This window comes from Carassius gibelio, chromosome B16 (genome assembly GCF_023724105.1).
Source record: "Carassius gibelio isolate Cgi1373 ecotype wild population from Czech Republic chromosome B16, carGib1.2-hapl.c, whole genome shotgun sequence".
Lineage (NCBI taxonomy): Eukaryota > Metazoa > Chordata > Actinopteri > Cypriniformes > Cyprinidae > Carassius > Carassius gibelio.
Genome location: NC_068411.1, coordinates 17,283,608 through 17,295,525, shown reverse-complemented (window position 1 = coordinate 17,295,525; position 11,918 = coordinate 17,283,608). Strand labels below are relative to the sequence as shown.

The following is an 11,918-nucleotide window of genomic DNA, read 5'->3' as shown; positions in this document are numbered from 1 at the left end:
GCAGGAACTAAAACACACAATAATGAATTCTTACAGGGGGAAAAAAAAAAGAATTATTCCATAGTATTAATTGGGTCTTTATAAATGAGTCTATATATCTGCCTTTTGAATACGATTGGTATCCATTGTTGAAGAACAATCATATTTAGGGGTTCATGTTATCTAAATGATTAAAAACCCCTGTTCTGGAGGTGTTTATCCTGACTGACTTCTTCAGTCTGATTTAATGAGCAACCCTAACCAGACATTTACAAAGGTGTACATGACAGACTTGGTTACTACTTAATAGACCGGTATAGGTTTGGGTGACAGGTTGAACTTCCTCAGCTGGCAAAGTCAGAACGACCCGTACTAGTCCTGACGCTCATGCTGCTGCTGAAGTGACACAAGCCGGCTTGCGTTTCAGGCCCCATTTGTTCTTTAATTGTTAAGTGCCTGATAAAATCACCAGGGTGAAGGTCATTGACATGACCCACAGAGAGCAACACTACTGTTACTAATCCCATTCACAATTTATACGGCCACTAAATTATTTACGCATTGGCACCCCGTGCCCACATCTTTCTGATGTACTTGGATTATTCCCCTCCACCTCTGAAAACATCTGTCACTGGTTCAGACAGGCCTTATCTCACTGAGAGGCCACCAAAAGGGTAAAACAAAGGAACACAGACATAGCCATTGAGTCAATAAATCAATTTATTTAAAAAGAATATGTTACATTTAATTATAATGCTGTGACACAACATTTTTCTTTTACAGTGTCATGTCAACTTAAAATTTCAATTTCAAAACCTCCTCTAAGTATTCTGTTTGTCTTGCTTTTTTTTTTCTATGCGGTTATGTGACATTGCTTATTTCTGGTTTAAACTACACCTCGGAGTCACTTGGTAAATGTACTTGTGCCTTATTTTTGAAAAGGTTACTCAAAAACGCTGAAAATACTGTACACAGAGATATTAGTTTCATATTCAAATAAATTAAAGTATCAGTCAATAGAGAAAGAACACCAGAGCAAATGAACGGATAGAATAGAGGAGTTAAGAATGAGAGGGGGAGAGATGAAACAGACAAAGTTAAAGGTCTCATCTTTAAGTCTATGCCAGGCCATCTGACAAGGAAGAAGAGAGATTTGAACCGTATACGCTTATGCAGAGGCTTTGCATGAATCTGTGGAATCCTATGAGAACCAGCATAACTATTATATAAGACAGCTGTGGTAATCCAACACAATCACAAGTTAAATAAAGGTTATGTTGGGCCAACTTTTGGTTTAAAAGCAAAAATATGAAACTTATATATGAAATAACAAATAACAAATTATGGGAAATTTCTGTTATTTTCAGTCCAGAAAATTCTGGACTGGAAATAACAGAAATTTCCCATAATTTGACAATATACTGTTTGTGTCTGTACTATTAAGTTATCTCACTGTAGCCCAATTTTTTTTTTTACATTATATTTCGTGGTAATCGTCTTTATGGCAAAAGTGCTGTCAGTTGAGCTCGTCTTGTATTAAAAGCAAAACATTCCTTTAAATTCAATGAATTTGAAAAATGAAACATAACAGAAACGGCATCTCGGGCTTTCATTTTAAAAAGTGCAAAACATGTCATGACTGGTCTAGAGTGACAGGTTCGTGTGCGCCTGCGCAACAACAAAAAACGCATACTCGCACTCACACGTGGTTTGATGGAGACGGCTTCCTGTGCGGTCAGAGCCACCTACTGCCGGATGAAGACATGACATCCTAAAACTCATAAACCAAGCAGCCCAATATGCACACATAACTAACACTGCTGGCTTTCCAAGTCAGTGCTTCACATGTATAACACTGTTAATACAACTCAAGTCATATATGAGCAGAGCGAACACCCACACAGCACTGGTACAGATGATCAGTGGGCAGGTGTTCTGCAGCCATGGCCAGACCCACACAGAATCTCTGCTGATTCATCATATTCCCCGTCCCTTGAGTGCTCAATTTAAACATTCTATTTGATCATTAGCTACTAATAAAGTTACTCTCAGTGGCGTTTGGGTCTTTGACATGCAAGAGTGCCTATTAAAAAGATTTATATTTTTAGATTCATATATTTCATATGGTTGTTCTCAAGCAGGGGTCTGGGGCCCACTAACATGGCCTCAAAATGACTTAAAATAATTCCAGTTATAGTTCTATTAAAATAACCTAACTTAATTAAAATGCTTACTTTAAAACAAAAAGAATAAGATGTGCATTTCCTTTTCCTCTCAGCAATGATTCGAGTCCTTTTTTTTTTTTTTTTTTAATTCAAATCACTAAAACAACTGTGGCTAATTTCTTTAATATATTGACACACCTAGTCAATAAAACAAGCAGCTTTATAATAGCAGCCTCGTGCATGTAGTCGACCTGGAAAGAAAAAAGGCATTTTTAGTGCCAGGGATCAATGTGTTTAAAAATGTCAAATTATGAATGTTTATGTTAAAGCAACATAAAAATACTAGTAATACTAGTAAAACTAATACTAGGAGCCTTTAAATACAGTGTTGAATACAGCAAAAATGTTGATAACCTCTGAATTCTTTTTTTTAATCATATATATATATATATATATATATATATATATATATATATATATATTCAGAATATATCTTTCAAGATGAAAAGTTTTGTTTTTACAAATATTATGAGGTAGTATGGAATGAATGATTTGGAACCCTAATCCCCAAAAATATTTTAGCAGAGAAATTAAAAACAATTCATAAGGTCGGATGCCCTCAATAGACTCATGTGCAGTGCTCCGACATAGCGCCACAGCACTTCACCCCGAGTTCGAGTCCCAGCTCGTGGACCTTTTTTCGATCCCTCTGTCCCACTTCACTGCCTGTCTAGCTACTGTCCTATCAAAATAAAGGCATTAAACATATAAAAAAAAAAGTGGTGTATTTGATATCTGTATATATGAATGTGATTTTTTTTTTTATGTATTTTGAATAAATAATTTATTTTTTAAAAGAGCATCACATCACTAACCAATTTAACCAACAGAAATTTCCAATAAAATCAGTACAGAAGTTCCATCTGGGCCTGGCGATGGCTAGCGCAATCAAATACTGCTTTGGAGAATAAAAGACAGATGAGAGCACAAAAAATGAAAATTAAACTTAAAACCTCAGTTCAGCTAAAGGGCTGAAAATCTGTACAAACTTACTACCAACACAGTGGCAATAGTGAGGTAAGAGACAAATTAATGTGGAAAAGCATGGAAAGAATTGATCGGCCTCTCTTGCCCTTGTTTCTAGGCTCGTTTTCTCTTTCCCTCTCTCACTCTGATTGTCCAAGTGAAATATGTAGTAATGGTTTCTGCTTTTCTTTTTTAATAGATACATTCTGAGAGAGCATCTCTGCCATCACAGGTGCATGTGTTAGTGTCAGGATGATGCATTAGCCAGACCGCCGACGTTTCCATGTCTTTAAATTGACGCACTCTGCAGGCTTTCAGTTGTCTGCGTCTGACCAGTCACATGACATGTATTAGTCACAATGCTGATGCCATGTCAACGTCCAGGGTGTGTTCATCAGACATCACTTCACCACGTCTGTCTCCTGGAGCATTGTAGCCTTTCGTTTTCACCTCTCCCGTCCCGAGCTGGCAGCCAGTACGTCCAACAAAAATCTGTCCAGTCCAGTAAAATGATGGTGTAAGTCTCTAAAAAGTCATGTAGTTCCATATTTTGATCGTCGTACTGTGGTCGTGTTATCTTCTTAATTCAGTAGGCGTGTATCAGTAGTGGATAAGCATATGGGACTGGTCTGAAATGTTTTCTGAGTCTCTGTATGCAACTTTTAGTGTAAGTGTATTTGAGAATTCAAGAGGAGATGATCTCTTCATTCATGTGCCTCCATCCCTTCTGTGTCTCAACAGTTGGAAGATATTCTGTGAAAGAGAGATGTTCTTTTAGAGCACAGCCACAAGTACATCCACTGTACAAGATAGAGGCAGGCAGAGCCTTACCTTACCGCACATACCATCTTTACTGCAGTTCTTATTGTCCTTGTCTGTGGCCTCCTCTTCAACCTGAAAAAAAAAAAACATATCAAATAATAAGAGCAGTAAGAGTAAGCAGACTCTCATGCAAAACTGAAGTACCCACCTCCTTTCCCCATTTTAGCTCACAGAAGACTCTCTCGAAGCACTCGTGCATGTAGTTGAACTGGAAAGAAAAAAGGCATTTTTAGAGCCAGTGCTCAATATAATTGAAAATGTCCAATTATGGATGTTTAAAATGGCAAGACTTAAATTATATATATGTGACACTGGACACAAAACCTGTCATAAGGGTACTTTTTTTTTATTATTGAGATTTATATGTCATCTGAAAGCTGTATAAATAAGCTTTTCATTGATGTATGTTATGATAGGATAATATTTGGTTGAGATACATCTCTTTGAAAATCTGGAATCTGAGGGTGCAAAAAAATCTAAATATTAATAAAATTGCCTTTAAATTTGTCCAAATGACATTCTTAGCAATGCATATTATTGCCACTCATTACTGGTTTTATGGTCCAGGGTCACATGTGCCAATGATAAACTTTCATAGCAACAGTTTCTTGTGCTTGATGCAAGATCACATGTATCTACGGGACTCACATATGGAGTAAAGATTTTGACCCAGCGAGGTTTCTTCTCCCCTCGCGCATACTCGAAACAGAAAGCCATTCCCTCTTCATCCGTGTCCCATCTCTGCATCTCGGACCATTCAAAAGCTATCACCTGATTCTGTAATGACAGATCATTTAGAAATCTTCTGAAGCCTTCTCTAATTCATAAAATTAATAAGCAACTTTTTACACCGTCAGATCAAACACAATCACCTCTAGAGTGCCATCCTCTGTGCACGCATGGAGTTTAAAGTGGTGGATGCTTATCGCAGTGACCACGTGACCTTTCCTGCGTGAGTCACAGGAGCAGTGCGGGAAAGTGATCTCATTGTAGCCCTCACAAGTCCTCAGAATACCTAAATACTGGAGAGGAAGCAGGATTATTTAATTAAATTACATTTTTTTTTTTTTTTACCCTCAGAGCTCCACTACTTGCTATAACTGTTATACTGCATTGCTTGTTTTCTGACCATGGTCATTTTCCTCTGTTCAGTGAGCTTTTGGAGCTGGTAGGATTTCTCTCCCACTTTGATGAATCCCCTTTTCACATCATCCAGAGCCTGAGAGAAGACGCAAGTAAACATACAGCAGTTACAGATTAAAAGCACCCGGCCACAAGCTCACATTTACTTGAAAACACACACAGTGCAGACCTGATGAAAGCAATAGCTGATGGCCAGCTCATTATCACTGAGCAGAATCTCTTCTTCTGTGGTGAAAAGCCACTTGCGAAGCGTGAGGCAGGTGCCTGGGATGGCAGACGTATAGTTCTGCACATACAGCTTATGAGGAAACTCATTAGGGGCCAGCTTGCGAGCTAAGAGATCGAGAGAGACAAAGATATACAGGTCGATAAGCAGCAAGAAATAGGAAAAGTGTAGAAGATGAAGAGTCAGAGTATTTATAGAAAGACTTATTATGTACTTTATCATCATTATATATATCACTTTATATCATGAATATTATATATATTAAGAATAAATATAAAATGTATATGGTAAGGAAAATGTATACTTTCTCAGCAAGGAGGTGCACTACATTAACCAAATATCACATTAAAAACATTTACATGCTTTCAAAAGCATTATAGTTTTGATTCAAAGGACCCTGAAAAAAATTATTACAGTTTCCACAACAAATATTAAACAGAACATCTTTTTTCAACATGGATAAAAAGTAAACAATGTTTCTTGAGCACAAAATCAGCATATTAGAATTATTTCTGAAGAATCAGGTGACAATGAAGGCTTTGCCATAACATTAAATAAAAGCAAGCAAAGAAATAAAACAAATATAATGTGTGTGTGTACATACATGTACACTTAAACGTTTTTGAACAATAAGATTTTAAATGTTTTTTTTTATTATTATCTTCTGCTCACCAAGCCTGCATTTATTTGATCCAAAGTACAGCAAAAACAAATATTGTGAGATATTTTTACTATTTCAAATTGCTTTCTATTTGAATACACAAATAACCACTCATTACAACAGAGTAGGTACCTGAACCCGTGCAGGACTCTTAACACAGGCATAAAAATACTGTTATACCAGAAAAAGAGAAACTCTTACCAAAGGAGTGGTTAATGACTTCAAACAGGGCAAAATAACTTGCAGTAATGCTGTCCATCCCTATTTTTGTTACCACAGCCTGAAAAAGACAGGAGGAAGAATGCAATGGACGGCTTTGGCATCTGCTGTGTTTGATATAAAATGTTGCATGATTAAATGCAGTACCTGGTAGACCTGGTCTGTTGTGCAATTCTTTCGGACTCGGACGGTAACTGTAGTTTTGTCTGGCATGGCTATCCTTAGCTCCACATCAGAAACACCATTATAATTCTAGGAGGAATGAGAGAGAGACCTAAAAATACAGTCCAAACAGACAGAGTAGCTCTTCAGGCTGCTTGAGAAGCACCCTGACAGGCACAGACTCACACTCACAGCCAAGGAATGGGTCACACAAATGGGTACACAAATAACATCATTACTGCCTCATTTTCAAAAGCGGTTTCTTTACACTGATTAAACACAATTTCATAGAATCAATCTGTTTTGAAAAGAAAGAAAACAAATATTACAACTTTATTCAAGGATTCGTCTCCTCCGCATCACCCTATAGCGCCATTTTGGAGAGGATCACATACGTCAAAAACATATGCTGTTCTGTGTCGGCAGCACCGTACTCAGATACGCCGTTTACATTGTTTATGCTTTGATCTGAAAGTAAACAACTTATTCGCGTACATATGTTGTTTATGTAATACTCTCTAAATGGCACTATAGTGTGACGCAGACGAGACGAACTGTTGAATTAAGTCGTTATTTTTGTTTTCTTTGTGCACAAAGAGTATTCTCGTAGCTTCGATAAAATTATGGTTAAACCACAGATGTCACATGGCCTGAGCCTTGATCATGTTAGGATTCTTGCTGTCTATGGGAGGGTTCAGAGAACTCTCGGAATGCAACAAAAATATCTTAATTTGTGCTCTGAAGATGAACAAAGGTCTTACGGCTTTGGAACAACATGAGGGTGAGTAATTAATTACAATTTTCATTTTTGTGTGAACTATGCTTTTAAGGGTCACTTAATAATTGACTGACCCTTTGTGTTTCCCATAGCATCATATAATAGTGAATTTTTACACTAATAGAATAAATAGACTGCATTCAAAGTGAACATAAAAACAGCTGAACTAAATAGATCTGAACAGTCTTTAGTTGAATGGACTGTGATGTATATCATCTTCTCTGTGACAACTCATCGATTTGTTTTTACTACTGTGAGATAAAGGCACATTTTCAATGCTAATTGACCTATGGCTCTTTTTCATTGATGTGTCTTTGTGACACAGTCACATTCTTTGATAGGGGCCATTGTCCATGAGTCAATCATTTTCTGAATCATGTGAGAATGCAATGCTGCAGTTATCATTCAGATAAAGCAGATGTTTGCAGTTCTTCAGTCTCCTTCTCTGTGTTCAAGTATATTTCCATGTACTTGTATGGCTTTAATGTGTGCTGCTGATTTTATTTAGGCTTTAAAATTCATAAAGGTTCATTTGCAAAACTCATGATGTAGAAGGATCATAAATGTTTGTTGGTCACTGTGATTATTTTCTGTAAATATCCCAAAGTCAATGGAAAAATCCTATTAGGTTTTTGATGAGGTAACCAGGGTGATGCTAACTTTTGGGGTGGCCTACAAAAATATTTAATCACTGCAGCACTCTGTTAGTCAACAACAAATAAATGGAATAGAATCAAGCTGGTCATTAAATATTTTTATCATCCTCATATGTTTAAAATTAGGCCTGGCCACTCTGTCCCAGAGGACAAACCCTGCATGCCCAGACCGAGCGGTCATGTGATTACTAACGAACAGCCATAGACATTGCCCATGGTACATTTTTGCTTGCAATGGATCAACCTATGAGTGCAACAAAAATAATAGTAAACCGCCCAGCCATCCTTCATCCTATTTTTTTAAGATCAGGTGACCCTAATGGGAATCACTGGGTATACTGTGGATACATTTTTCTCTAAATAACTGCAAATGTGAAATAGATTTTAAAAAAAAAGGTCCAATAAAAATAAGTTAATATTAATTGACTTTTAGAAGAAAAAAAAAAGTTCCTGTTTATGTCTACTGGAAATTTTAGGTTTACATTTAAAAGTATATTTTCCCCAGTATCCCCCCCCCCCCCCACATCATTCCAAATACCAGTATTCAAAGTTTTTATTTTTACTATTAAATAACAAAACATTGTAAATCTGATATCTTGACAGCCCTAATATATACACAAACAAAACCTTACCTCATCAGACTCCGACAAAAACTCCTGCACGACGTCGCTCTCTCCAATCACCCGAACAGAACACACTGGTGAGATCAAGAGGCAAAGGCAGACAGTGAATGTTGGAAACATCTGTAAACACTTATTTTCTAGATTTTCATTTCACAGGCCCTTCCTGTGTCGTCTTCTCTTACCTTTCTCCAAGTATTCCTCCAGCCCTCGTCTGCGAGCGTCGAGCTGTTGCTCAGACAGAGAGAAAGGCCATTTCCCTGGCAGCTTGGGAAATGCAAAGTTGGCAAATTCCCTCTTCAGATTCTGATGCAAGATGGCAAACTCCCGATAACGCTTTGAGCACAACTGCCTGCCTGCCATGTACACGTTGTAGACCTGACACAAACACACAACGCAGTCAGAAATAACCACCAGCTGAAAAAGTATCAAACCAAACAGAGGCATAAGTGGCTACAGCAGGTACAACACTCACCACAAACTTCTCTCCATTCTGTTCCACATGTTTGTAGGTGGGCACGGAGATGGGCACGGCCTGCTTGTCACTGTAATCATAGCAGGATTGCGATGAGCCATCGTCCCCGGGATCAAGGCTGTCCGTCTCTGGCTGAGGAACCGACAGGACAGCCAAGACTAACTCTTTCTCTCCTGCTCGGATGAGATCTACCACCTGCTTATGAGTGGCCCCTTCCACATTCACCCCATTTCTGCAGAAGGAAGGAAAGAAGAAAGGATCTGGTTTCAGAATTAAACTTGTACTCACAGCAAAACCAGTGTGACGTTAAACGGTTAAAGCTATAAACCTTGTGTTTCGGGGAACTTTTTGAGGGTTAATGTCAGCTCAGATATCTACTAATCCTGAACCACTACTTAGGCAGAGTTGCTGGAGCTTCTATTTTCTGGACTAATCTTTACAGAGCTCAACTATAAGGATGGCCCACATCCATGTGTGAGCATGTTTCGGCCAGTAGACAGAACAGTTACTTGCCTCTTCATCCCACTGCTGTGGAACTACTGAAAATTTTACATTTATTGATCCTGTACAATTTTTTTTCTTTTTTTTGCATTGCACATTGAAATATTTGGTTTGCTTGCTTGTGACTAGTTAACATGGATGTGTTTTTCCTTTTTCCAAACTTGCAAAAATTACTAGTGATAATCTGGAAAGAATCAGTAAGAAAATGTTGAAAACTACAAACCAAATTTGCATTTATAAGAGAATTATCATTGAGATATTTCCATCAAACATATTAAGCAGCACTATCACAGGATAAAAATAAGAAATATTTTTTGAGCAACAGATCATATAGACTAAGCATACAAGTATGTTTTATACGTTTTATGAAGGATCAAGTGACACTGAAGAGTAATGATGCTGAAAATTCTGATTTGCCATCACAGGAATTAATTTTAAACCAAAATAGTTGTTTTAAAATGTGATAATATTTCACAATATTACACACTTATTTACAGTAACAATTCATATATCAAATATTAAAATGCATAGGCAAAAATTAAATATTTTTGTAAAAATCAAAACCATGGCCCAAATGATTAATAGAATTTTTTTTTTACAAAAAATAAAATAAAATAAAATAAAATATATATATATATATATATATATATATATATATATATATATATATATATATATATATATATATATATTAGCTCTACTAAAATTACAGTTTTATTACAGCAGAGAGTTCTCAGGAGATGACTGAACAGCTCTTACTCAAACTATCACGTTGCCTGCCCTGAAAACCTAAATGTGACCTCAAAATGTGTGATGGATGTATGCGTTTTATATGGTTAATACATTTCATTCTGGCTGTTATGTGGGTTTTGGAGATTACTCAGGGCAGAAACAAACGCTGTCTAAATATGCAATCCAATGTGAACTGAAGGGTTTCCAGCAAATACGTTGCAGGAAGATAAGATCACTGGAACAAAGTACTTAAGAGTTACTCAACAGCAAACTGCAGCACACTGACATACTCTCTCCATCAGGTGTTTCTCATGGACACTCAAAGAAAAGCTCAGTCTACTAAATGCTGATTCTTCCTCCTTACTGTACATAAAAAATGAATGTAAAATATCATGCCACTGAATCAGTTGTACGTTTCCCATGAAAACATTTTGATTGTAGCTCCACAACCTACAATGTGTCCTCACACCATTTCCCTCCTTCTGACGCTCCATTAAACACAAGACCGAGCAGAATGACCTGCTTCCAGACAGCCCAAAATGTACTTCCACTCTCTGAAAGCTGAGCCCTCCATTATATATTTGTCATGACATTCTACAGTATATTTATAACATGGGAAAAATGGAGCACAGAGAAACAAGCAACTGAAAGGTGATAAAAAAAAAAATCATAACTTTATCCATGTTTAAGTGCTATAATCGGGTCCCAAATGCATCTACCGATGCTGAAAACGTGAAAAAGTTTTTTTTGGTAAGCCTTTCTCTGCAAGTTTGAGAAAAAATTAGCACGTCAGATCTGTATAATAATATTTAAACCCCTTAATCTGCAGGTTTCCAACCAAGTCACAGCCACTGTGTTTTCGCAAGCAAAAACTGTATATCAGTTCAAATGCCCTGGTGAAAGTTTGAGCAAATCATGCCAACTGTTCTGTCTTCCGACTACACTGATGTGCACAGAACACCATTTAGAGTCCCAGACTCAGAGAACACAAAAGCTGTGGATTTATTGATTTATTTACCATATATTACAATGCTGTAATACAGATCTAATTTAAACATTCAATTTCCTTCCCAGCTGTTTACATTCACAGACATAGCTGTTTTTGTAACTTGTGTGTTTTTAACATAAACGTGTGTTTACTTTAAGCGCAATAAGACATGAAAGGGAACTTAGTTTTCACTTTCTGTGCTTCGGATGTCTGCATTCAGAAATATAATAGAATTTTAAAGCAATATGGTTTAAAATGCATGATTTCAACATGAGCATCTGAGGTATGAACTGTAAAGGCACAGCCCTCCTTCGAAGTGTTGTCAATTCCAAATCACTCGATTTGATTTTGATTCAGTCAGGTATTTTTTATGAAAATTTTGTATGTGTTTATCCACCATAGCATACAAGGACAAATACAAGGACAAGTTTGCCAATATTTTGAGGCTGATATTTGGTTATGTTGCATTCGATTAAATGCAGATGGCAAACTATATACATTACAAAACTATTCATTAAAAATATAACAAGACCCAAACTGTCCAGTTGCATAAATTAGATCAGCAGAACACAGGGGACCCCATGTTTTCATGCAACCACTGAAAATAAGCATAGTGTAATGGTTTACTCTTTACACTTAAAAAAAAAAAAATCAATATGAGGATTGGTCAAATGAAGAAAGCAATTAATGTGAAAACTGATCTTTTAAACTGCCCTTTCAGTCGTCTCTAAGGGAGCTTTGCAAAACGTTGCATTTGATTTCAAA

The 11,918-nt window shown here is 36.8% G+C and overlaps 1 protein-coding gene across 3 annotated transcripts in view; it reads right to left on the bottom strand.

Moving 5' to 3' along the window:
* Positions 1-681: 681 nt before the first annotated feature.
* The window catches only part of snx27b (sorting nexin 27b), a 13,132-nt gene continuing 1,895 nt past the window's right edge, over positions 682-11,918 (bottom strand). The window contains exons 2-13 of one of the 3 annotated variants that reach the window (XM_052578935.1): positions 8,933-9,164; positions 8,643-8,835; positions 8,470-8,534; positions 6,389-6,493; positions 6,224-6,302; positions 5,305-5,468; positions 5,122-5,211; positions 4,865-5,014; positions 4,641-4,769; positions 4,141-4,200; positions 4,002-4,064; positions 682-3,923 (exon numbers count right to left, since the gene is read on the bottom strand). In XM_052578935.1, the coding sequence (XP_052434895.1) occupies positions 3,879-3,923; positions 4,002-4,064; positions 4,141-4,200; positions 4,641-4,769; positions 4,865-5,014; positions 5,122-5,211; positions 5,305-5,468; positions 6,224-6,302; positions 6,389-6,493; positions 8,470-8,534; positions 8,643-8,835; positions 8,933-9,164 (1,375 nt within the window). In that variant the 3' untranslated portion in view covers positions 682-3,878. The remainder of the gene's footprint in view (positions 3,924-4,001; positions 4,065-4,140; positions 4,201-4,640; positions 4,770-4,864; positions 5,015-5,121; positions 5,212-5,304; positions 5,469-6,223; positions 6,303-6,388; positions 6,494-8,469; positions 8,535-8,642; positions 8,836-8,932; positions 9,165-11,918) is intronic. The other 2 variants (XM_052578932.1, XM_052578934.1) reach the window with 2 other exon arrangements.